This window comes from Lithobates pipiens, unplaced genomic scaffold, assembly GCF_037356315.1.
Source record: "Lithobates pipiens isolate NorthernLeopardFrog02 unplaced genomic scaffold, aLitPip1_a1.2 Scaffold_3, whole genome shotgun sequence".
In the NCBI taxonomy this organism is placed as follows: Eukaryota; Metazoa; Chordata; class Amphibia; order Anura; family Ranidae; genus Lithobates; species Lithobates pipiens.
In genome coordinates, this window is record NW_027507790.1 from 87002315 (window position 1) to 87029908 (window position 27594).

General features: G+C 42.4%; 1 protein-coding gene across 7 annotated transcripts in view; it reads left to right on the forward strand.

The window, feature by feature from the left end:
• The window catches only part of ATXN2 (ataxin 2), a 139364-nt gene that overhangs the window by 107484 nt on the left and 4286 nt on the right, over positions 1 to 27594 (forward strand). For 5 of the 7 annotated variants that reach the window (XM_077462016.1, XM_077462011.1, XM_077462014.1 and 2 more), the window contains 6 exons: positions 3409 to 3472; positions 4730 to 4882; positions 9771 to 9837; positions 10225 to 10409; positions 10743 to 10881; positions 20607 to 20752. In XM_077462016.1, coding sequence (XP_077318142.1) covers positions 3409 to 3472; positions 4730 to 4882; positions 9771 to 9837; positions 10225 to 10409; positions 10743 to 10881; positions 20607 to 20752 — 754 coding nt within the window. The remainder of the gene's footprint in view (positions 1 to 3408; positions 3473 to 4729; positions 4883 to 9770; positions 9838 to 10224; positions 10410 to 10742; positions 10882 to 20606; positions 20753 to 27594) is intronic. The other 2 variants (XM_077462012.1, XM_077462015.1) reach the window with 1 other exon arrangement.

Below are 27594 nucleotides of genomic sequence, written 5' to 3' on the forward strand. Positions count from 1 at the left end.
ATAGTTTCAGGGCACCCGCCATTTATTACCTAGTCTCACTAGTGTACCCCTAAATTTAGGGGTGTCTACTTTCTAAAATGGGGTCATTTGGGGGGGGGGGGTTTGTGCCATCTTGGCATTTTATGGCCTTCAAAACTGTAACGCCCTTAGAAAGCCTGAAGGCGGTGCTTGGTTTTTGGGGCCCCGTACGCGGCTAGGCTCCCAAAAAGTCCCACATATGTGGTATCCCCGTACTCAGGAGAAGCAGCAGAATTTATTTTGGGGTGTCATTTCACATATGCCCATGGCATGCGTGAGCAATATATCATTTAGTGACAACTTTGTGAAAAAAAAAAAAAGTTTGTAATTTTCCCGCAACTTGTGGCAAAATATAAAATATTCCATGGACTCAACATGCCTCTCAGCAAATAGCTTGGGGTGTCTACTTTCTAAAATGGGGTCATTTGTGGGGGTTTTGTGCCATCTTGGCATTTTATGGCCTTCAAAACTGTAATAGGTAGTGAGAAGTGAACTCAAAAAATTACGCCCTTAGAAAGCCTGAAGGCGGTGCTTGGTTTTCGGGGCCCCGTACGCGGCTAGGCTCCCAAAAAGTCCCACATATGTGGTATCCCCGTACTCAGGAGAAGCAGCAGAATTTATTTTGGGGTGTCATTTCACATATGCCCATGGCATGCATGAGCAATATATCATTTAGTGACAACTTTGTGAAAAAAAAAAAAAAAAAAAAAAAGTTTGTAATTTTCCCGCAACTTGTGGCAAAATATAAAATATTCCATGGACTCAACATGCCTCTCAGCAAATAGCTTGGGGTGTCTACTTTCTAAAATGGGGTCATTTGTGGGGGTTTTGTGCCATCTTGGCATTTTATGGCCTTCAAAACTGTAATAGGTAGTGAGGCGTGAAATCAAAAATTGACGCCCTTAGAAAGCCTGAAGGCGGTGCTTGGTTTTCGGGGCCCTGTACGCGGCTAGGCTCCCAAAAAGTCCCACATATGTGGTATCCCCGTACTCAGGAGAAGCAGCAGAATTTATTTTGGGGTGTCATTTCACATACGCCCATAGCATGTGTGAGCAATATATCATTTAGTGACAACTTTGTGTAAAAAAAAAAAAAAAATTTTTTTTTTGTCATTATTCAATCGCTTGAGGCAAAAAAATAAAATATTCAATGGGCTCAACATGCCTCTTATCAATTTCCTTAGGGGGTCTACTTTCCAAAATGGGGTCATTTGGGGGGGTTTTGTACTGCCCTGTCATTTTAGCACCTCAAGAAATGAGATAGGCAGTCGTAAACTAAAAGCTGCGTAAATTCCAGAAAACGTACCTTAGTTTGTAGATGTGACAACTTTTGCGCAAACCAATAAATATACAATTATTGACTTTTTTTTTACCAAAGACATGTGGCTGAATACATTTTGTCCTAAATGTATGACTAAAATTGAGTTTATTGGATTTTTCTAATAACAAAAAGTAGAAAATATCATTTTTTTTCAAAATTTGCGGTCTTTTTACGTTTATATCGCAAAAAATAAAAATCGCAGAGGCAATCAAATACCATCAAAAGAAAGCTCTATTTGTGGGAAGAAAAGGACGCAAATTTTGTTTGGGTACAACATTGCATGACCGCGCAATTACCAGTTAAAGCAGCGCAGTGCCAAAGTGTAAAAAGACCTCTGGTCATTTACCAGCAAAATGGTCCGGTCTGAAAGTGGTTAATGGCAAATTGGCTATGCTATTGAACCCCTCTTTGTTTTTGCCATCCCGCTAAAATTAAAAAAATATATTTTGGTCTAAATGGAAGCAAGGGCAGTGTCTGCTGCCCTTGATTCCCTGCTTGAGTACAACATGCGTACTAAACAAGTGCACCTTGAATCGAGCCCTATCCTAAAAAGTACTTCATAAAAAAAATGGCGGTCGTTGGCATATTTTGCCACATGGTATTTGCATAGCGGTCTTTCAATCACAATTTTAGGGGAAAAATACACCTTACTGAATAAGAAAAACTAAACAATAAAGTTAGCCCAACGTTTTGTAGATTGTGAAAGATGATGCTGTACCGAGTAAATAAATACCCAACATGTTACACTTTAAAATTGCACACACGTGTGGAATGGCGATAAACGACAGTACTTAAAAATCTATATAGGCAACGCTTTAAAAATGAACAGTTACCTGTTTAGATTTGGAGGAGGTCTTTTTCTAGCATTATTGCTCTCACTCTAACCGCGGCAATACCTCATGTGTGATTTGAACACTGTTTACATTTGCCGGCGTGACTTATGTATGCGTTTTTCTTTGGTGCGTGAAAACACCAAAATCTGCATTTTTAAATACTTTGGATTTTTTTAAATCGGTGCCGTTGGCTGCTGAGTAAACGAAAGTGACCTCGCTTCCGGGTTGCGTCCGAGACCCGTTCGAAGCCCAATATGGCTTTGTTAAGGTCTCTGGCCAGCCGATGGACGTGCCAGCTGGTTGTTCGGGTGGGACAGGAGACCCAGGAGCGGGCTGAGCAGCTGCTTAGCCACATCGGTTATTATCACATAAAAGTCGACTGTCTGCTCTAAAAAATAAAAACGGTACCAGAGGGTCTCTAGCTGCAGGCATCACCCCGGTACAACCACTTCCTCAAAATGACATGCATGTATGTGATTTGGTGGCAAGTGGTTAAAGTAGAGCTAAAGACCTTTTTGGATAGAGTAATGGAGGGTTATAAAACTTGCATAACCCCCCCCCAAATCGGGGAGTTTACCCTCAACTTCCTGTCTCATAAACAAAGCCAGTCGTGAGGGAATCCCTGGTTGTCCCCAGGACTAGTGTCCCTGAAAAAGTACAGCCTAACCTTGTTTTGGCTGTACTTCTACTGTGGATCAGGGGAGTGTGGTTTGTTCTGCACTCCTGTGACCCGTTTTCAGCTGACAGCGGGCATCACCGCCATATGGTCAGCATCCACCCAGATGCCTGGACTGGCACCTGGCTCGGCATCCTCTAGCACAGGGAAGGCACTTATTTAGCTTTCAAAACTTTCTCTATGTGTAAAATGCCATTGACTCTACTGACCATTGCATATTTGTGGTTTCATAAGGAGACATGGCATAAGCTCAACTGGAGCTATTTGTACATCCTAGATTAGTATCTCACATTGATACATTGGAAGACTAGCTCAGGTACATTTGGCACCACAGATTTCCTGTACTTTAGAACTGTTTAGTTAGGCATTTTTAGTCCTGATAAAATTCATCTGGAATTATTTGGCATTTCATTCTTTTTAAGCTTTTAGTGGCATGGGATAAGGTTCAGTGTTTGTTATATATAAAAGCACTAAATTTTATACCAGTTTTATTTTAGTTGTTTTTGCTTTTTGTTTTTTTGTCTTTTGTAATTGTATATTACTTTGTATTTTTTCTTTTAGGCAAGTACGAAAATCCACCCTAAATCCCAATGCTAAGGAGTTCAACCCACGGTCATATGCTCAGGTAATCTGAGTCCCTGCAAAGGGATAAATAAGTACAGTGCCTTGAAAAATTGTTCATATCCCTTGAAATTTTCCACATTTTGTCATGTTACAGCCAAAAACGTTCAGTGTATTTTATTGGGACTTTATGTCATGGACCAACACAAAGTGGCACATAATTGTGGAAGGAATGTGGAAGGAAAATAAGAAATAGTTTTAGTTTTTTTACTCATTTTTTTTTGGTAAAACAGTGGTGTTATTACAACAATATAGTGCCAAATTATTATTTTTTTTAACAAATATGTGTGGCGTGCATTTGTTTTCAGCCCCCTTTACTCTGATACCCCTAACTAAAATCCAGTGGAAAGAATTTCCTTTAGAAATCACCTAATTGGTAAATAGCGTCCACCTGTGTGTAATTTAATCTCAGTATAAATACAGCTGTTCTGTGAAGCCCTCAGAGCTTTGTTAGAGAATCTTAGTGAACAATGAGCATCATGAAGGCCAAGAAACACCAGACAGGCCCATGGTAACTCTGGAGGAGCTGCAGAGATCTACAGCTCAGGTGGGAGAATCTGCCAACAGGACAAATGTCGTCCACTCCACAAATCTAGCCTCTCTGAAAGAGTGGTATGAAGAAAGCCATTGTTGAAAGAAAGCCATAAGATGTCCCAATTTCAAATTGCGAATAGCCAAGTGGAGGGCACAGCAAATGTGGAAGAAGGTGTTCTGGTCAGATGAGACCAAAATTTAACTTTTTGGTCTAAAAGCAAAATGCTATGTGTGGCGGAAAACTAACGCTGCACATCACCCTGAACACACAATCCCCACCGTGAAACATGGTGGTGGCAGCATCAGGTTGTGGGAATGCTTTTCTTCAGCAGGGACTGGTAACAATGTGTTTTTTGTTTTGTTTTTTTGTTTTTTGTTTTCCCATAAAATTTGGCTCCATTAAAGCCAGGGTTTTTTTTTTAAGTTACTGGGACACTTTCCCACAAGACCTCAGTTTTCAGTAAAAACCCCAACATGGACACAGTGGCAAAAACCCACGTTTCTAACCCTTTTACCAATCTGAAAAAAAAAACATGACCTTTTGAGGTCCATTTAAAGCCAGTTAAGACCTCCTGTCAACCTGGCAATGTTTATGTATGAACAGCTTTCAATGTTTTTTTTTTCTATGAAGTGACTGCATGTGTCATTTTATCAGGTTCTTGTGTTTGTTTTCTCTCTGGATCTTTTAAATATGTGACTTATGCATCATGTTTTTTTTTTTTTGCAGCCTAAACCTTCTACAACACCCACCTCACCTCGGCCACAAGCTCAGCCAAGTCCTTCAATGGTGGCCCATCAGCAGCCAACCCCGGTATATACGCAGCCGGTATGCTTTGCCCCAAATATGATGTATCCAGTTCCTGTAAGCCCCGGCGTGCAGGTAATGTAAAAAAAAAAAAAAAAAAATACAGCTGTCTACTACTTTAACTATTGAAGTAGAACTTTCATAAAAAAAAAAAATGCAAGCATTTACTATAAAACAAATACCTGGAATTCAGATTTAAGAAAGCATGAAAGATGAAATATCCCTCCAAAGGTTTTTAACTAAAAATGTTGAAGTTCTGAGTATCGTAAATTATGAATACATTTTTGCATCAGTGCTGCAGTTGTGCTGTACTGCATTCTGTTGTGGCTTAAGGGCAATGTAATGAATGCAATTTTTTATAGCCAGGACAAATGTTCCAATCAGGGCTTTTTTTCAGTGGGAACACGGGGGTGGGGGGGGGGGGGGGGGGGAGAAGCGGTTCCGGCACCTTCACCACTGACAGCAAGTGGTGCTGGGGTGTGCTGCAGGGTCTATTGAGATTCACTGCTAGAGGAACTATTCTAGCTGGAGGCTATCTATTTTTGCATGAGGGTCTTTTGTTTGAGGAAGTCTATTGTTGCTGGTGGAAGACCTACTGTTGCTGGGGGTGGGTCTTGTATTGCTGGGGGTCAGTTGTTGAGAGATCTACTGTTGAGGGAAGGGTCTATTGTTGCTGGCTGCTGGAGAATCTATTGATGCTGGCTGTGGGGAGATCTACTGTTGCTGCTGGGAGTCTTTTGTTGCTGGTGGTATTTTTTGCGGTGGGGTGGTCTATTGTTGCTGAAGGGGACTCTATTGTTACTGGTGGTAGGGGTTCTATTTTACTGCTTTTCTGGTTACAACTACCAAATTCCTTATGGATTACTTAGCACCACAAGTTGATACTTGGTTTTGTATTGTCTAAAGGGGCATTACTGGGAGGTGGGTAGGGGGTGGAACCAAGGAACGGTGCTCGGAGGTGGGTAGGGGGTGGAGAAAAGGGGTGGCTCAAAGGGGGAGTTCCTGCACCTATTCCCTGAGAAAAAAAGCCCTGATTACAATGTAAATCGTTTGTCGGGTAAATATGAAATATTAAATGTTGTGTGTCAATCTTTAAACCTACTGCTTTAGTCCTCCTTTCACATTTTCCAGGCTCTTTTAACTTCATGTAAAAACTGTTTACATAACTTAGACTCAAATTTATAGACACTTGTATTCATGTATCTGTTATAATTTGTGTTTTACATTCCATGAGCAATTTATTAGGCTGCTTTCAAACTGAGCACATTTTGGATTAAATGAAGCGCAAGAAAATCTGGAGAAAAATAATTTTTTTTTAATTCTATGTATGTGTTCCTTTTTTGAAGCGTTTTTTGAGTCACATGTCCTGTAAAAACACACCACAAACGTAGTAAAATCGCAGCAAAAAAAGCATATGCGGTATTGCTACACTTTTTTTCTACTGATGAATGTGAAAGTGGCCTTCAGGACAGTGTAGTGCTACTTGGTGGAGCCTCCCATTGCTCTCAAAACAGTCCTAAACGGGCATGAGTCTGTCATGGAATACTTCCATTCATGCAAGTTAAAACTTTATCATGCAAAGAAGCAGCCATTATTGAACATGATCTAGAAACTCTGCCATCTTCTCTGGGCCAAAGCTCTTTTAAAATGGTCTGTTGCAAAGTGGAAAGTTGTGTTGTGGTTAGATGAACCGAAATTAGACAGACATTCTTTTTGACAACCATGGTGGGGACCTTCCGGCTTATCGGTGCTCCGTTCAAAAGTCGCAACTCTGATGGTATGGGGGTGCAGAATGGGCAGCTTACACATCTGGCAAAGGCACAGGTTTTACAGCAGCACATGCTCCAATTTAGATGACCTCTCCTTCAGTGAAGGTCTTGCATATTTCAGCAGTACAATGCCAAACTGCACCTGTGACAACAGAATGGCTTCGTAGTAGAAGAGTCCGGGTGCTTAACTGGCTTGCCTGCAGTCTAAACCTTTCAACAATTGAAAAACATTTGGCGCATCTCAAAATAAAAAGTACGGCAATGAAGACCCAGGCCTGTTGAGAATCCTTTATCAGGCATGAATGAGACAACATTCCTCTTCTCTCAGAACCCCAGCAACTGGTCTCTTCAGTTCCCAGACGTTTACACCACTGTTAAAAGAAGGGGTTGTTACACCTTTGTAAACCTGGTTCTGTCCCAACTCTTTATTTCTGCCAACAATTTCAAAAATGACCATGTTTTTGTTTAAACTGAGAAAATGGACCATTTTAAGATTTTTGATTTTGTTTTACATTTTCTTGTGTGAATGAAATATGCATTTATGAGATTTGCAAAACACTGCATTCTGTTTTTTATGTAGATTTTATATAGGCGTCCCAACTTTTGGTTGTACAATGTAACTCATGAATGAACAAAGGCAAAATAAAAAAAATGATCCAGTCAAGATCTGAAACAAAAATAAAAATAAAAAAGCAAAGATCAAACTAGGTTTCCAACTTGAAGAAAAAGTATATATATATTTTTAAAGTTGTGCTCATTTTATGCCTCGTTTTGTATTTGTGAATTATCTCTAACTTGTTTAGTGTGTAGACCGTGCTGCGTTTGAGGGTGTAGATGAGATGCCCTTTTGGTTTTTCTGAACCTGTTAGAGTACCATGCACCTCAAATATCACTTAGTCTAATCCTTCTTGTAGTTTATTCAGCATCTGTGAACAGAGGCGGCTCTAGACTAATGCTGCGTACACACGGTCGGAGAATCCGTCGGAATGCGTCTTATCGGACCGTGTCGTCAGATAATCCGACTGTGTGTGGTATGCATCGGACTGATTCCGTCCGAATCTCCGTCGGACCCAATTTTCCAACATGTTGGAAATATTTCCCGACCAACTGGGCCGGTCGGACGTAATCCGATCATGTGTAGAGAATTTTGATCGGACCAAGTGCCACGCATGCTCAGATCAAATTCCTACATCAAAGCTATTGGCTACTAGCCTTAAAGCGGGAGTCCACCGGGACTCCGCGTGTTTTTTTTTTTTTTTTTTTTAAAAGCCAGCAGCTACAAATACTGCAGCTGCTGACTTTTAAATAGTGACACTTACCTGTCCAGCGCGCCCGCGATGTCGGCCCCCGAAGCCGATCGCTCGCTCGGCTGCCGGGTCCCGCCGCCATCTTGGGTATGGGAATCAGGAAATGGAGCCTTTCGGCTTCATTTCCCGGTTCCCTACTGCGCATGCGCGAGCCGCGCGGCGCAATCCGGACGGTCCCCGCTGCCTCTGGGAGCTGTGTGTTTCCCAGCAGGCAGCGGGGCACTTGCTGAAGGGGGCGGGCGCTTGCGGAACGGGGGCGTAACGTACGCCCGTTCCGCAGAGAGCTAGCCCGGAAGTGGGTGCAGTTACCTGGATTATCCAGGTAACTGCACCCCCCTCCCCCCTGAAAGGTGCCGATTGTGGCGCCGGAGGGGGGGGGGGATTCCGATGAGCGGAGGTCCATTTTAGGGTGGACCTCCGCTTTAATCTAGTCCCATCGTAACGAAATGACGTCATCACGTTCTGAAAGATCGGATTTTTCAACAACTTAGTCCGACCGTGTGTATGCAACAGTTTCGGACACAATCCGTCAGACTAAATCTGACGGACAAAATCCGACGGATTTGGTTGTGGAAATCTCCGACCGTGTGTACAGGGGCTTAGACAAAACTTAGGCCCCACTCACTTCCATAATGGGAAAAATAATTAAAGGGGTCAAAATGAAATGTATTAGGAGGGTACAGTATAGGGGAGTGGACAGTACAGGGCGCAGGTAAGTGTGCACAGTATAGGGGGCAGGAGGAGACAGTATAGGAGGCAGTAAGGAATAAAAAAAGATATATTTCAAGCAAAGCTGCACAGGGAAGCTCTCAGATCCTACCTATTCTGACAGGCTGTCACAGAGAGAGGGAAAGAAAAGGGGATGGGGAAAAAAAGAAAAGGAAAGATTGAAAGGAAGCGAAGGGGGATGGAGGAAGAAGGGAAGGAAGTGCATCCTCTAGATAAGTGTACTCACTGGGAGGCAGGAGGGAATGGATGGATGTATGGATCAGACTTCACTTTTTCTTTTCTATTTGCTGGGGTTCAGGTTGAATCTTATGCCCACACATCCCCATCTCTGAGGCAGAACAGAGAACACTGCTGAGAGTGGGCGGGGCAGACACTGAAGGAGAGGGCAGGAGGAGGCGCAGAAGCTCTCTCTCCTCTCCTGTCTGGCCGTGAGGGCAGCAGGGGGAGGTGTCAGAGCTGACTTTTCTGAGCAGCTCTCCCTGTCTGTGATCCGGAGCTGTTCATGAGCTCTGATCACACTGTAACTTGGTCTCACTTTCAGCCTGTATCTCTCCCTGTAGCAGAGTGAGGGGACTCAGGACTGTGATGGCGGAGATATCTGCTGCTGGAAAGAGGCGGCGCTCTAATTAGATAAACTAGGCGGCCACATGAGGCCCCTGTGAGTGCGATGCCTGAGGCTACCGCCTAATTAGAAAGCCGCCTCTGCTTGTGAACCTCTTGGAGTGGGGACCCTTGCAACTGTTCAACAAACTTATCTTATGTACCTATGTTTGTGTTGCAGCATGAAATCTATTTTTGGGTTTATTTGGTTGAGCCAATGACCATTTGTGTGACTACTAAAAATTATAGGTCTCTGAATTCTGACTGAAGGCCAGATCTTAGGTTCAATTCACCTCTGGCCTTCAAATTACTTTTAAAGTGGAACTTCACTTCATCTGAGCACCACAAACCAAAAATATGTTTTAATTTATTTTTACTATTTGAAGCAAATGCACCCATCCGTCCATGTCTCCATGATTTTTGTTGACTTCCTGGAATCATAATAGTTGTTGATTTAGAGAGGGAAGTTCCACTTTTATCCTTTTTTTTGTTTTTTTTTAACACTTTTTGTATTTCGTTTGAGGCATTCTTTCACACTGTATTATAATTTTGTTTCAGCCATTATATTCAATTCCAATGACGACAATGCCAGTTAACCAGGCCAAGACATACAGAGCAGGTAAAGGTGAGATTTGCGCACAAGTGTTGCACGTTTTTATTACCATACTATCTAGTTGTCCTTGTATTCACAGTTCTGCGTTGCTAAGTAGGCTTTTCCATTGTATAGCATAGACCAGTGATGGCGAACCTTGGCACCCCAGATGTTTTGGAACTACATTTCCCATGATGCTCCACTATGCTGCAGAGTGCCAAAGCATCATGGGAAATGTAGTTCCAAAACATCTGGGGTGCCAAGGTTCGCCATCACTGGCATAGACCTAGAACACAGTTGACTTTGTAATTGACAGCTGTTGTGTTTTTGTATTTAAAACCTAGTTGTCAGGTAAACTGGCAGAAATGATGTTGTAAGCAAATGCAAAAACAGCGCCTAAGTGTTAGTTTTATTTTACAGTACCAAATATGCCCCAGCAGAGGCAAGATCAGCATCACCAGAACACAATGATACACCCAGTGTCTGCAGCAGGCCCTCCTATTGTTGCTACATCACCTGCCTACTCTGCACAGTATGTTACTTATAGCCCGCAGCAGTTCCCTAGCCAGCCTCTCATGCAGCATGTGCAACATTATCAATCACAGGTAACATTGGTTTTCAAGGTGTGTGGTGTCTTCTTTTTTTTTTTTTTTTTTTTTTTTTTTTTTTTATCTTCTCTTTTAATAAACTTTACTGGAGACAATTTTGGGTAGTCAAGATACTCAGTTTTGGTGAAGGGATTTAATTATGCTTTCCCTTCCATTGCTTTGAAAATAACATTTGTGGGTGTTTTTTTTTTTTAAAGCCCAACTTTCATGTTGTGGTATGGCATGACGCCAACTGTCAGTGCCGCACTGTGTCCTAGCTTTTTTTGGGGGTATATCTTATTTCAACCATTTCATAGACATTAAATGCGCTTCCTGTTTTTTTTGTTATAGCATCCACATGTATATAGTCCTGTAATTCAAGGAAATTCCAGAATGATGGCTCCTCCAGCACACGCACATGCACAAGCCAGCTTAGTGTCTTCATCAGGAGCACAGTATGGAGCTCCAGAGCAAACACATGCTATGTATGGTAAGAAATGTAGCCACAACTCTAATAGACAGTATTTATCAATTTCTGTACAGCTTGCATATATAGGGACTATAGTCAAATCTAAGCAGGCCTTTCAGAAGCCATTATAAACAATGTAGTATCCATACAGGCTGGTCCATTCTAAAATGGATGTTTACTGCAGAAAAGGTACCACCACCTGTGACACGGCTCCTGGAACATCTCCGGGTGTAGGTACCACTCTCCTGGGTCCAAGCGCTGCTGACTGAGGCAGTCTGCCAGTTTTTTCTATGCTGGAAATATACATGGTTGACCATACTGGAATGTAAAGTTTGGCCCAGGTCCAGAGCCGATCTTGCTGCTGTAAGGCTTTTGGTTCTTCCCAGATAAACTACACCAATGCCTTGGCGTTGTCTGATTGGAGACAGCCAAGTCGCCCCAGAATATTGGGACAATATTTTGACCTAATCCCCTTCAACATGATTCTCAGGATTCCTTTCAGCCTGACAGGCTAGCATCCATCATGAGGATAGCTGGAAGGAGCAACTAGAGAAGTGATGAGTCATACGGGTTCTGGGCTGAAGAGTACAAAACTGAGACAAGAGTGTCTGAAGTTTCTCCTCTAAAAGGAACACTGGAATATCTGGGCCTTGTCCTGGGCAAGGCATGTCTATTCCGGCAATGATTTCTGAAGATTCAGAAACTATGCTTATTGCTGGAATTCTGGGAGGTCAAATTCAGGTCTAAAAAAGAAGCCTATGCAGTCTGCTTTTTGAACAGGTTGTCCTCTTAAGTATCCCATAATGGGGATGCCATGAGATTGCAGCAGGTAGAGGGGGTCAGTGCCTTGGTGAATACCCAAGGTGCATATGAGAGGCTGAAAGGCAGGGCCATGAACTGTCGGACAGCTCCTAGTCTCTAGTAATGATCAGGAGCTGGTTACCAATCGTGATCGCTGTCACAGCCAAACACAATGGTAATGTGATCAGGCAGACCTTGCCACTCCCCTGGGTGTAATAGTCCAGTTAAAGGGAAGCTGGGTGGGGAGGAATTAAGGACAGGCACAATCTCTGCCAGAATGGCAAACACCCTGATGAAACTCTGCGCTGCTAAATTCACAGTGGGAATAAAATAGTTCTGCACAAAAGCCTCACTAAATGGATACAAAATAACTTGTCAAGATGTTTCCAATCTCCACAGAGAAGTAATTAGAAAAGCGGGTGCAAAGGGAACATCTGTGCAGCCTTAACCACTTGACCACTGGGCACTTAAACACCCTTAATAACCAGACCAATTTTCAGCTTTCGGTGCTCTCACATTTTGAATGCCAATTACTCAGTCATGCAACACTGGACCTATATGAAATTTCTGTCCTTTTTTCACACATAGAGCTTTCTTTTGGTGGTATTTAATCACCGCTCGGTTTTTTATTTTTTGTGCTATAAAAGAAAAAATACCGAAAATTCTGTAAAAAAAAAAATAAAAAAAAAAAATGAATTTTTCTTTGTTTCTGTTATAAAATGTAGCAGATAGTAATTTTTTCTTCATAAATTTTGGCCAAAATGTATACTACTACATATCTTTGGTAAAAATAAGTACAACTTGGTGGATATTATTTGGTCTTTGTGAAAGTTATAGAGTCCACAAGCTATGGTGCCAATATCTGAAAATTGATCACAGCTGAAGTACTGACGGCCTATTTCAATTCTTGAGACCCTAACATGCCAGAAAAGTACAAATACCCCCAAATGACCCCTTTTTGGAAAGAAGACATTCCAATGTATTTAGTAAGAGAGGCATGATGAGTTTTTTGAACTTGTAATTTTTTCCCACAATTCTTTGCAAAATCAAGATTTTATTTACTTTTTTTTCCCACAAAATTGTCATATCAGTTTTTCTCACACACAGCATATGCATACCACAAATTACACCCCAAAACACATTCTGCTATTACTCCCGAGTACGGCGATACCACATGTGTGAGACTTTTATACAGTGTGGCCACATACAGAGGCCTAACATGCAGGGAGCGCCATCAGGTGTTCTGGAGCACCCAGGACAATTCTGACATTTCTCTCCTACATGTAAAAATCATCATTTGCTAGAAAATTACATAGAATCCTAAAACATTATATATGTTTTTTTTAGCAAACACCCTGGAGAATACAATGGTGGTCGTTGCAACTTTTTATCTTGCACGGTATTTGCGCAGCAATTTTTCGAATGCTTTTTTGGGGGAAACTGTTTTGTGCTTTAAAAAAAAACACAGTAAAGTTAGCCCAATTTTTGCATAATGTGAAAGATGAAGTTACGCTGAGTAAATAGATACCTAACATGTCACTCTTCAAAATTGCACACACTCGTGGAATGGCGCCAAATGTCGCTACTTAAAAATCCCCATAGGCGACGCTTTAATTTTTTTTTACTGGTTATATGTTTTGAGTTAGAGGAGGTCTAGGGCTAGAATTATTGCTCTCGCTCTAACATTCGCAGCGATACCTCACATGTGTGGTTTGAACACAGTTTTCATATGTGGGAGGGACTTGCGTATGCGTTCGCTTCTGCATGCGAGCACATGGGGACAGGGGCGCTTTAAAAAAAAATAAAAAATTTTATTATTCATTTTACTTTTATTTTAGTTTGACATTTTTTTCCCCCCAAAAATAAATTTTTTGATCACTTTTATTCCTATTACAAGGAATGTAAACATCCCTTGTAATAGGAATATGGCATGACAGGTCCTCTTTACAGTGAGATATGGGGTCAATAAGACCCCACATCTCACCTCCTAGGCTGGAAAGCCTGAAATAAAAAAATAAATAAAAAATTCTGGCTTTGATCGTATTAGCGAGTCGGTAGAAGCACCGGAGGGCGGCGGGAGGGGGGGGGGATGTCTATGCCTGGGTATTGCAGGGTATCACAGACTATGGCTGGGTATTGCAGGGTATCTCCGAGTATGGCAGAGTATTCTAGAGTATTGGCTGGAATTTTACTGCAGAGTATTGGCTGGAATTTTACTGCAGAGTATTGGCTGGGAATTGAGGGGTTAAATTTCGGTGAGCAGCGATGTGGGCACTGCAGATGCAGCCCACAGCGCTGCTGACACCGATCTCTTCCCCCTCCGCTGTACCAATCGGTACAGAGAGGGGGAGGGTTATGACGCCGGTTTGTTTACAAGTGATCACTCCGTCATTTGACTGAGCGATCACGTGGTAAACGGCCGCGATCACGTTTTCCGTGATGCGCCGGGTCACGGATGCTCTCGAGTGCGCGCCGAATTCTGGGAGCCCGTCATATGACGGCCTCCCAGAGTTAAACAACCGCCCTGTAGCCTTCATTTGGCTATGGGCCGGTTGTTAAGTGGTTAATGGATAAGTTCACTTCTAATTTTTTGGTATTTTTTTCATTTGTTTAGCAAAAAATAAAAACCGTAGAGGTGATCAAATGCCACCAAAAGAAAGCTCTATTTGTGGGAACAAAATGATAAAAATTCTGTCTGGGTACAGTGTAGTATGACCACGCAATTGTCATTTAAACAGTGACTGTGCAGAAAGCTGAAAATTGGCTTGGGCAGGAAGGGGGGTGAGTGCCTGCTATTGAAGTGGTTAAGCAGTTTTAAGTGTATTGACTGTATGATGCTCTGAACAGTAGACTGAGTGAACCTGTCTCAATCTTAAATATAAAAACCTTAGAAGGTAAAGTCAACCAAGCTGAATTTTTTTAATTGCTACTGCAGTGTTCTCCAGTTTGTAGCATGGGGTCAGAATGCCCTTTGCTTGCTGCACTGTTCTGTCCTCTGACACCAACTATGGTCAGTTTCCCCCACCCCCGACAAAGATGGGGCATTGTTTATTCCCACTTACCACAATCTGGCTCCCCCTAAAGTATGAAGGAAAGTAAACTGACCCATTTGTTTGCAACCTACTCCACTGCTTCAAGTATACCATCACAGCATTAATCTCACAAAAGTGTAAGGAATGCTATATGGTCATCCATTTTCCTTTTTCTCAAACTGTTTGAGTTTAGTAAAGGCATGCATTACTGCACAGATCAAATTTTTTTTTGTTGTATAATCTTTAAGACGGCGTAACATGTGTTGGCGAACATTTCCAGCAGCATAAAACCATAAGCTTAAAGGGACCTGTATAAATAAAATGTGGAAACCTGAGATACAAATGATAAACAAGAAAATAATAAATGGAACAGTTGTATAATAGGGTAACACTAGAGCTCCCCCCCCCCCACTAGGAATTGGGGGCTAGCCCCTACGCCACCATCACCAACTTGGGCATAGTCTTCACAAAGCCCAGCAGCTAGCGATAGGACAGCAAATACCAATGAAAGTGCTAAAATAACTATAGAGTAGCCCGACAGGCTGGGGAAGGGGGGGCCTTTAAGAGTGGCCTTTAGGTAACCCTTACCCCCTAGCCACCCCAGCCCGGGCACACCACCGAGGCGTATCGTGCATGCCGAAGGGGGGAAACGGCGCTAGAGGTGGCCTCCCCCCGCAGTGGCAAACCACTAGAACTGCATGCCAACACATTATTAAATGGCACATAAACCAAATTCTATAAGCAAGAAAACTTGGGCATTGTTCAAGAGGGGCACAGAGGTAAGGGAAACCGGTACATACCTTAGTTCTGCAGTTAGTAACCAAGCCCGTAATACAATAGTAGGGAAAGCTTTATGGATATGCACAAATCTATTTCATTTGAACCATACAGGTACTGTTTCACACATACACATTTATTTGCACGATTAAGTCAATGTCACAAAGGTTGTCACATGATATCGGTCCTTAAAGCAGAATTTCATCCTAAAGGGAAGTTCTGCTTTATGCCCTAACCCTTAAACTTTTTTTTATTTTCATACATCAGGGGACACCGAGCCATAGTAGTTACTATATGGGTAATAGGCCACCTCCCACTAGTGGGAGTTTTTTTTTTCTCCAGTGTCTAAAGTGTTGGTCACGAGTAAAGATGTACTGTGCTGAGCTCCACTGGAGCAATCCTTGCTGGGCTAGCCATGCTGACCCAATCGATTCAAAGTTTTTTTTTGTTTTTTTTTGGCCGAATTTAATGGTACCCGGGCCTCGTATCTGAAGAAACAAGGTTTTGCTTGTGAATGCTTCTCTTTTTAGAGAGCTAGACCCTGGGATCCAGTACTTTTGGTAGTAAGGCCATAACGTTTTACTGGCAGGGTGCTGTTACAGGTCCAGGATAGCGGGTTCCCTCTAGGGTACCCAGCTCCTGAAGGTTTAACGGAACCCACCGTGAAGGGTGAAGATAGCAGTGCATGCGATTTCTTCTGATGGTACCTCTGCTTTGTGCATCGGGCTAAGGTCAGAAGGGGGGTTAAAACACCCCCAGAAATAGAGCTAATGGAGCCCCCCTCTAGCTCTGGTAAGCCTACTCATCTCTACAGATAGCATCCTCCCCTGAGAGGGAGTGACTGGTTAGAGTGAGCATCAGGGGCATGAAATGTTTTTACAATTGTTTTCAACACTGCAGCCCCTGGGTATTTTACAAAAGGTTCTTTTTTTACGTCAGTTATGATGGTTTTTTTATTTTTATTTTTTTTTTTTTAAAAGGAAAGTTTAGTGACTTTAATCACACAGTCTTTCATTGCCCAGGACCCTCAAACAGGGAAACTAGGGGTGGGAGAAGACGAATTCCCTCAGCCTCCTCAGACTGTGCACGCCTTTTTTCTTGTCCATTTATTGTCGGAAAAGCCTTTTTTTTTTTTTTTCTCCTTCTAGTTAAGTTTTTACACTTTATCCTATGGTGGAGGAAATTCACTATGGTATACTAGCTGTTAACGCAGTATATCCTCTGTGAATAAGAGCTGTTATTAGGCAGACAATACTCAAACGCTTAGGCATCCAACTAATGCAGTTGAAATTCCTGTTTTAAAAAAAAAAAATCTTTTTCTCTGGCAGATTGAGCAGCCTGGTTGACAGTAATTGCTTAATCGTTCTGAGGCCAGTTTAACAGGTGTACTAGGATCCTTCTCGGCAGGCCCAGAATTCTGGCAGCTTTATGCTTGCAATAATGGCTTGTGAGGTCCTTTTTTCCACAAGGTTCTCAGGCAGTGGCTGGCTTATAAACTAGTCAAATGCACAACTGCTGAGATGCCTATGGCGGTTTGTACCTGTACAGCAGGCATGTCCAAAGTCCGGCCCGCGGGCCAATTGCGGCCCGCGGTTCGGTTTTGAACGGCCCGCCTGGTCTTTCTCAATTTAGTGTGCCACGGGAGCAGGGCTGTCAGATGAGCCCAATCCCCAGCACTGTGAGAAGCTCCGTGAGCTTCAAAAGTGAAAGTAAAGTGGAGAGGAGTGTGCTGTGCTCTCTGCTTCCCCCTACAGTGCAGTACCCGGCTGAATGAGGAAGCTGCAAAGGTACTGTACTGTGCTACAAGCTACATTAGTGTTAAAAAGGGCTTTATTCGTGTGTGTGTGTGTGTGTGTGTGTGTGTGTGTGTGTGTGTGTGTGTGTGTGTGTGTGTGTGTGTGTGTGTGTGTGTGTGCACATGTGTCTGTATGTGTGTGTGTGCACATGTGTCTGTATGTGTGTGTGTGTGCACATGTGTCTATGTGTGTGTGTGTGCACATGTGTCTGTATCTGTGTGTGTGCACACACATGTGTCTGTATCTGTGTGTGTGTGCACACATGTGTCTGTGTGTGTGTGCACACATGTGTCTGGATGTGTGTGCACATGTGTCTGGATGTGTGTGCACATGTGTCTGGATGTGTGTGCACATGTGTCTGGATGTGTGTGCACATGTGTCTGGATGTGTGTGCGCATGTGTCTGGATGTGTGTGCGCATGTGTCTGGATGTGTGTGCGCATGTGTCTGGATGTGTGTGCGCATGTGTCTGGATGTGTGTGCGCATGTGTCTGGATGTGTGTGTGCATGTGTGTGTGTGCATGTGTGTGTGTGCATGTGTGTGTGTGCATGTGTGTGTGTGCATGTGTGTGTGTGCATGTGTGTCTGTACGTGTGTGCATTTATGTCTGTATGTATGTGTGTGTGCACATGTGTCTGTATGTCTGTGTGTGTGCATTATGTGTATGTATGTATGTGTGCACATGTGTCTGTATATCTGTAGGTTTGTGCATGTATGTCTGTATATCTGTGTGTGCACATGTGTCTGTATGTATGTCTGTATGTCTGTATGTATGTGTGTGTGTGCGCATGTGTCTGTATGCGTGTGTCTGTATGTGTGTGTACGTATGTGTGTGTGCACATGTGTATGTATGTGTATGCATGTGTCTGTATGTGTGTGCGGCGTGCATTTGTCTGCAAATGTGTGCATGTATCTGTGTGTATGTTATGTTTAATCCGGACCCCCCCCCCCCCATTCTTATACCATCAAAACTGCTTTTGTAGGGCTTGTGTGTGATGTAAGCCAGGACTGCTGCTCCTCTGAAAAGCAATCCATGCACAGATCTCTTTTCAGAGGCATTTGAATGGCGGTAAAGAGGCATTATGTTGCCTCCTCACCACCTGTTTTAAGCCCATAAATGCAACATCTGTGTGGCTGTGTACTGTGTGTAGGGCAGCCCATTAATTTCAATGGACTTCCCTACTCACAAATGCAGGGAAAGAAGTTCCCGAGCTTTTTTTTTTTTTTTAAATTGCACTGCACCAAAAGCACCCTACATTTTCCAATGTGTGGGGTACCATTAAGAATTAACGGTACCCCCTAAAGTGCAGAGCATTCGTCTGTGTGTTGGGAACGAGCGTGACAAAGGCAAGATAATTCTTGTTGGGCCGTGTATTAGTGCTCGGATGGACACACTTAGACCGAATTTTCAATGTTTCAAAGAATGTCAGGCAAAATGGTCGGCCCTCACGCATGTTCACTTCATCAAATCTGGCCCTCTTTGGAAAAAAGTTTGGACACCCCTGCTGTACAGCCTGGGAATACCAGATGCTATACATGGGTCTGTGCACATTGTTGCTAAACACATGAGTGCAGGAATGCACATCAGCGGAGGACAAACTTCCTTTCACCATGCAGAAACTCCTGACTAGTCTTCCTTTTGCGGCAGAACAGCCATTTAAGGTTGTTTGGATAATTCATTCAGATAAATTCTAGTGGGAAAAGTACCCCCTTTTTTCCATTTAAATGAAGGAGTAAATATGTTTTCATTTTTAAAAGCGCCTTCTTTTGTGCCAGGGGCATCGGCCTCCAGGCAGTCACCTGCCCCTTCTCCATTCCTCCATGTTCCTTGGAGAGCTATGGAGGAATGGAGATTCAACTGGAAGTTCTCCAATAATCCATATAATGTACTATAACTATAGAGTAGCCCGACAGGCTGGGGGCGGGGGGGCCTTTAAGAGTGGCCTCCAACTAACACCCCCCCAGCACACCACCGAGGCGTATTCACGCCAAGGGGGGGAAACGGTGCCAGCCTCAGGAGGATGCTGCACCATAAACTTCTGGTCATGTGACACTCGCAGTCCTGTTGCTGGTAAGACTTTGCCAGCGATAGGATAACTAAGCAGGGTACATTTACTGTACTGTAGGTGTCACTTTTTTGCGGTGTTGGCCTTCGTTATTTGCAATTGGTAATGGAGGAACGTTGGCACTTGCTATTACCTGTAATAGATTTAAAACATTAGCTACATCCTAATGTGTTTTTTGTTTTTGTTTCCCCCCCCCCCTTGACATTGGTGTGTCTTTGTGTATATTCATGCTGCCAGGATGTTTCTGCGAGGAGTAACTGCCATTTCTTGTTGAATGCTTGAAATGTTGTAAGTGGCATTTATTTAGTGGTAACGTGGTGGTAATTAGAAATTTTATTTTGCTGGGGTGAGGTTGTGTGATAACTGGTTTTATTTTAATGTGTCACTAATCGACATTTCTGTATATTTGATGATTTTTTTTTTTTTTTTTTTTTTTTTGTTCCTCTGTGTGTTACTAGTATCTTTATAAAAGAGCTTTTACATGCTCTCAGGGAATTCCCCTCTTGCATGATCAGCTGCTGCATCGCAAAACAGAGAATCCTTGTCTGTAGCGTCCTATGGAGAATATAGAGTATGGACAATCCCTGCCTTGTCGTTTTTGTTACCCATCTGACTTTAACCATAGCATTTTTTCTGTCCGTTTAATCATTCGCACACAGTGCAGTATGAAAATGAAATTGTTACTTTGAAAGCAGTTGATTTCAATTGCAATTAATCTGATCAATGCGGTCATAACTAATTCAAGTCTTTTGTGATATAGAATTTTAGGCAATATTTCCATATTACATACTGCTGATTGCACTTTTTTCAGCTCTTTATCTATGTGCTGTAAAAGAATAGATTTCTTTGCTCTTCAAATGCCTTACCCCTAGCCCTTTTACATCCCCTTTGGGTAAAATTTGACACTTGCAGGACTGTTAGCATTAGTAGCCTAGTATGTACATGTGTAATCCTTGGGCTTTTCTAGTAAATACCATAAAATGGTGAGTTTAATATTTGCAAAGTGAATTTCTAAAGAGTTGTATTTTAACGTTCTCCATTATTGTGAAATGGTTATGTATGATGCAGCATTCTGGCAGCCCTGTGAAAAATGATGGCGGTCATTCTGTCTTTGACAATGAATATGCAACTTTTTACATAACCTTAAGGTTTCTTTTGCTATTTAAACAGGGAGTTAATAAATAAATATATATTTAAAAAAAAAAACTCCAGTCCGATTTATGCTTGTATTTTTAGTCTTGCACTTCTTTATATTTTTCTCTTTCTGGTTTGTAGTTTCTACTAACTCGCTAGCTCAGCAGTATGCCCACCCCAGTGCTGCTCTACATCCTCACCCTCCTCATCCTCAGCCTTCAGCAACGCCTACTGGACAGCAACAATCTCAGCATGGGGGTAGTCACCCAGCACCAAGCCCAGTTCAGGTAAGGGTTATTTGTAATTTTTGGTGAAATGGAATATTCTTAAGTTGTATGCCAGGGCAAAAAAATTAAAAGAAAAAAAGCCATGCAGTTATCACTGCAATGCATGTGCATAACCTCACCTTGTTTTTATTCCTTTTAAAAAATACTAAAAGTACAGCAAAAAAATACTTGTTGGTCCTGGCAGAGATGCACTTGTCTTTTCATTTCTTGTTGCAAACTGATGCAATGCTTTTGGTATATTGCAGTCACAGACTAGTGTAAGCCCTGCCCATTTCACTTTGTTGTACAGAACCCATTCCCCCTTTCATTTATAGAACTTAAGAAGGTTGGGGTGTAGTAGTCAGTATTCCAATTAGAGAGAGCCAGGTCGGAAAAGTGGACTACTTGACAAAACCACAGGGTGCGCAAAACACAAACCCTTTTGGATCAACCAAGGTGATTAAAACGGCAGTGTTTGCACTTATTAAACAGATAAAACAAATATTTTCAGGGCTATACTTAAATTACAAGAGATATAGAATTTTATTTAGGTTTACATATACCTTAAACACATCCACATCTATCTGGGATTGGGGATGAACAAACTTGTTCAAAGATTTCCTTTAAGCCTAGGCTCACACTATGAACCGCATGTGAATAGCACCGCATTGCTGTGCAAATTGAATGTGATTCTGGAATTGTCTCCCGCACCGCATCAGTGTGAAACCGGGGCTAAAGCACATAGCTAGGCTGGTATTGGATAATATTTAGAGAGCTAAATGGCTGTGCCATTAGAAATATCTACCTTTCTTTCAGTTTTATAAGCTTTCTTACTCTTTCACATCTCCCTATCCAGCATTATCAAATGTGTTTACTTCCTTAGAGTGGCAAGTATTAGCTAGCACAATGGCAAGCTTGTTGAACCCCTTAGAATTAACTGGTTTCTGCAGTAATTTGCCATAAACAGGCATCAGGAATGGGGGGGGGGGGGGGGAGATATTCAAACCATGTATGGGCAGGTTCAGTGTACCAAGTTAATTAACTTGGGTACAACCAGTCTGCCAGATATAGTTGCAGTCCTCGCTAGTAGCTGATATACCTGCTAACAATAATCACTGTGTTCTCTCGACGAGGACAGCTCCCCAAACTGCCCCCACTGGGAGAATGACAATGCCTCCAGCAGGAGGGCTTCCCCTGTCAACACTGTCTCTGTTTTGATTTGGGAATCTGTGTCCTACAGAAATCACCATAGACCAACACAATGTTCTTAAACTGATAAAACACAATCATTCTATTTTCTCGGTTCTTTATTGAACACACCAATTAAACTTTCACAGTGCTGGAGGAAAATAAGTGAACCCATTGTGTTAATAGCTGGTCAAACCTTTTTTGGCAGTAATTGCTTCACGAAAGTGCTTTTGGTAGACCTGCACAACATTCAGGAGGAATTTTTGACCATTTTTCACAGAATTGCTTCAGCTCAGATACATTTGTAGGATGTCTGGTGTGAAGTAATTTCACAGCATCTGAGGTCTGAGCTCTGACTGGGGCACTCCAAAAGGCAGTTCTTTTTCTGAAGCCTGTCTGTGATGGATTTACTTTAATAATTGGGGTCTAGGACTGCAATTAATGGCTTTTTTCTTAATTAGTTGACCAGTTATTGTGGCGATTAATCCGATGATAACCTCAATATGCTAATTTTTTTTTTTTTCTGCATGGTTGTGCATGGTGTGGGCACCCTCTATTTTTCATAATGCTTTTTTTTTTGCAGCTAAAACTAATAAAAAAAAATAAAATAAAATAATGTGGTGTGCAATTTAGTTAAAGTGAAAGTCAATGCAAAAACTAAAATCCCTGCATCTATAGACATCATGGATCCAGCACTAACCTCTCTATCCCTGTAAAAAAAAAAAATATACATATCATGGAAGCCGATTTGACCCTCTCCAACCGGATCTCCAGCTGCAGAAGCTCTGCACAGGACATGGCCGACAAATGAAAATGAATGGGAAGTGACGTCACTCATAGACTTACTGTGGGGCTTCCGTTTCGTCCATCTCCTCTGTACCCACCTCCTATAGTGAAGCCGCGGCTGACCAGTCAGCATGTGATCCAGTCAGAGCGGGTGAGATTGGCTTCCAAAAAGGTATGTATACTAATTTTTTCTTTACAGGGATAGAGCGGTTCATGTTAGAGCCATGGTGTCCTATAGATGCAGGGATTTTGGTTTTTGCAAAAAAACTATTCTTAAATAACTATGCGCAGTGGTAAATATAAATAAACAGCTATGTGGTTAAGGAACAAAATATCCAATCCAATAACCTGTACCAGATTTACAGTGCCTTAAAGTATTCATACTTTTCATACTTTTCATATTTTCATATATTCACATTTTATTGGGATTTTTTTGTGATAGATCAACACAAAGTGGTACATAATTGTGAAGTGGAAGGGTAATGATACATTTTTTTGCAGTACAACCCCCCCCCCCCCCCAAATGATCCCATTTTGGAAAGTAGACACCCCAAGGAAATTGCTGAGGGGCATGTTGAGCCCATTGAATATATATATATATATTTTTTTTTGTCCCAAGTGATTGAATAATGACACACACAAAAAAAAGTTTACAAAAAGTTGTCACTAAATGATGTATTGCTCACACATGCCATGGTTATATGTGGAATTTCACCCCAAAATATATTCTGCAGCTTCTCCTGAGTACAGGGATACCACATATGTGGGACTTTTTGGGAGCCTAGCCACGTACGGCACCCCGAAAACCAATCACTGCCTTCAGGATTTCTAAGGGTGCACATTTTTGATTTCACTCCTCACTACCTATCACCGTTTCGAAGGCCATAAAATGCCAAAATCGCACAAAACCCCCCCCAAATGACCCCATTTTGGAAAGTGGACACCCCAAGCTATTTACGGAGAGGCATCTTGAGTCCATGAAATATTTTATATTTTGCCACAAATTGCAGGAATATAAAAAAAATTTTTTTTTTTTTTTGCACAAAGTTGTCACTAAATGATATATTGCTCACACATGCTATGGGCATAAGTGAAATTACACCCCAAAATAAATTCTGCTTCTCCTGAGTACGGGGTTACCACATGTGGGGGACTTTTTGGGAGCCTAGCCACGTACAGGACCCCAAAAACCAAGCACTGCCTTCCGGATTTAAATATAAAGCGCTACCAAAAAAAACTAAGCGATCGCAGGGATCAGGCCTGACTCTGCGAACGCTGCAGTTATGTGTTTAGTGTTTCGTAAGTGACAGGGATCGATCGATACTGCACTTGGGTGGGCTGGGCGGAGGGGCAAAAGGCAGGTGCTAGCAGGTATCTGGGCTGATCCCGCTAACAATGCGTTTTTTGGAACCTAAACTGCTGGGGACGCTAGTATAGATCTGATCAGATATTGATCTGTTCAGATTCTATACCACTACGGGAGGTGTATGCTTTGCGTGTGGGTGTTGGCGGTACTGGCACTAACCTAGCGCTGCCTGGGGCGATGCAGACCTTGACCCTAAAAGCTAATTGATATCACCCGCCGGGTGATCAGGGGGTTAAACCTTTATTGGGTAATAAATGGTGGGTGCCCTGATGCTATAAAAAGCAAACTAACTAACCAGAGTCACCTGTAACACTTATACAGTGATCACTGATGAAAGGGTTAACTAGGGGCAATCAGGGGGTTAAAATCTTTATTGGGTAGTATATGGGGGTCCCTGACGCTATATAAAAACCTGACCGGGAACCTAAATAACTTGCTAACCAGCGTCACCAGTGACACTTATACAGTGATCGCTGGTGAAAGGGTTAACTCTAGGGGCAATCGGGGGTTAAAATCTTTATTAGGTAGTATATGAGGGTACCTAACACTATAAAAACCTGGCGGTGAACATAAAAAATAATTAGCTACCTAGCAGCACCAGTGACACTAATGCAGCGATCAGAAAAACGATTGCGTAGTGACACTGGCAAAAGGGGGTGAAAGGGTTAACTCTAGGGTCAATCTGGGAGTTAAACCTTTATTGGGGGGGGGGGGGGTACGGGGCTACCCTGGACCTAACACTAACTGCCCTGACACTTTTTTACTGTCACAACTGACACTAAATGCAGTGATCAGTAAATGATCACTGCAATCAGTGACACTGTGACTGGGAGGGGAGGGGGGGTGGGGGAGTGATCGGGGGTAATTTGTGTGCCTATGTGTACCTACGTGTCAGTGTAGTGTTGGTGCACACTTACTATGTGTTCTCCTCGCAGTCCGGTCAAAAAGACCGCCCCGAGGAGAGTGACATCACTTCCTCCCTGCCTGTGTTTACACTACACAGGCGGGGGAAGTTTCTCATTCGCCAGGAGCGATCCAGAGAGGATGGCCAGAAGCAAACGGTCATCACGGATCGCTCCTGAAGCGAAACGGACTGCCGCAGCCAGCTGGAGGGGGTCCGATCCGACCCCCCCCCCCCACCCGCTGGAAGGCAAGCACGTACATGTAGGTGCTTGTGCCTGTCGGTGCCATTGTGCCGACGTACATTTACATGTGGCGGTCCTTAAGTGGTTAACATGTTTAATAAATATGTGAAAAGTGTGGCGTGCATTTGTATTCAGCTCCTCTGAGTCAATACTTTTGTAGAACCACCTTTTGCTGCAATTACAGCTGCAAGTCTTTTTGGGTATGTCTCCATTATCTTTGCACATTTTTCATTGCAAAATAGCTCAAGCTCAGTCAGATTAGCTAGAGAGTGTGTTTAGAGTTGTTGTCGTGCAGGAAGGTGAACCTCAGCCTTGGTCAAGCCTTTTGCTGACTCTAACAGGTTTTCTGATAAGATTGCCCTGTATTTGGCTTCATCCATCTTCCCATCAACTGACAAGCTTCCCAGTCTCCGCTGAAGAAAAGTATCCCCACTACATCATGCTGCAACCACCATGTTTCATGGTGGGGGTGGTTTCCGCCACAGTTTTTTTGCATTTAGGCCAAAAAGTTTAATTTCGATCTCATCTGACCAAAGCACCTTCTTCCACATGTTTGCTGTGTGCCTCCCACATGGCTTCTCACAAAGAGGACTTTTAATGCATTTCTTTCGACAATGGCTTTGTTTGCCACTCTTCCATAAAGGCCAGATTTGTGGAGTGCAGCACTAACCGTTGTCCTGTGGACAGATTCTTCCAGCTGAGCTATGGATCTCTGCAGCTCCACCAGAGTTACCATTGGCTGCTTCTCTGATTAATGCTCTTCTTTCCCGGCATGTCGGGTTAGGTGGACGGCCATGTTTTGGTAGGTTTGCCGTTTTACCATACTTTCGATTTTTGGATGATGGATTGAGCAGTGCTGTGAGATGTTCAAAGCTTGGGGTATTTGTTTATAACCTAACACTACTTTTAACTTCTCCACAACTTTATCCCTGACCTCTATGGTGTGTTCCCTGGCCTTCATGGTGCCGTTTGTTCACTAAGGTCCTCTAACAAACCTCTGAGGGCTTTACAGAACAGCTGTATTTATACTGAGATTAAATTACGCACAGGTGGATGTATTTTCAAATTAGGGGACTTATGAAGGCAATTAGTTCCACTAGATTTTAGTTAAGGGTATCAGAGTAAAGAGGGCTGAATACAACTGCATGCCACACTTTTCAGATATTTGTAAAAAAAAAATTGAAAACAGTTTATCATTTTCCTCCTTCCACTTTACAATTATGTGCCACTTTGTGTTGGTCTATCGCATAAAATCCCAATATAATAAATTTACATGTTTGGTTGTTACATGACAAAATGTGGAAAATTCCAAAGGATATGAATACGTTTTCAAGGCACTGAAAATATATATCTATCTCATATCCTCCTTAGACTCAGATCAAAATTTTTATTTAAATAAAATTAAAAGCTTAAAACACTGTTTTGCAGATAAGACAGGCTGTAATATGTCATTGTGCATGACTGATTCCCTTGTCATAGACAGGTAGCTAACCTGTGCCGCCTGCTGCCACTAAAACATTTAGTAGTAGCAGCATGCTTTTTGTATCACCTGTCATGATGGGATTAAAAAACAAAAATTAGCCCTTTATAGTACAAAAATAAATCTTTGTAGCTCAACTGCAGGTAATCACTACTATAATGGGTTAATTCATACTTTTAAAGTGTATGTATAGATATATATCTCCATAGATATATATATATATCTCCATCTCTCTCTCTCTCTCTCTCTCTAATATAAATATATATTCATGGCCAAAAATATTGGCACCCCTGCATTTGTGTCAGATAATGCGCCAATTTGCCCAGAAAAATGTTGCAGTTACAAACGTTTAGGCATTTTCATGTTTATTTCTTTTGTTTGTATCGGTATGACACAAAGTGGAGAAACAAAAAGCCAGATCTGACACGTTCCATGCAAAGCTCCAAACATGGACTGGACAAAATTATTGGCACCCTCAATTTAATATTTGGTAGCACACCCCCTTGGAAAAAATAACAGATCAATCGCTTCCTGTAACCATCCGTGAGTAACTTGCACCTCTCCACTGAAATTTTGGACCACTCTTCATTTGCCAACTGCTCCAGGTCTCACAGCTTGGAATGGTTCCTTTTCCCAACTGCTGTTTGGAGATCCCTCCACAGGTGCTCTATGGGGTTTAGCTCTGGACTCATTGCTGGCCAGTTTAGTACTCTCCAGTGCTTTGTCTTAAACCATTTCTGTGTGCTTTGTGTCATTATACTGCTGTAAAACCCATGACCTCTGCCCGAGACCCAACTTTCTGACACTGGGCCCTATGTTACACCCCAGAATTCTTTGGCAGTTATCAGATTTCATAATGCCATGTGCAGTCAAGGCATCCAGGGGTCAATTCACTAAG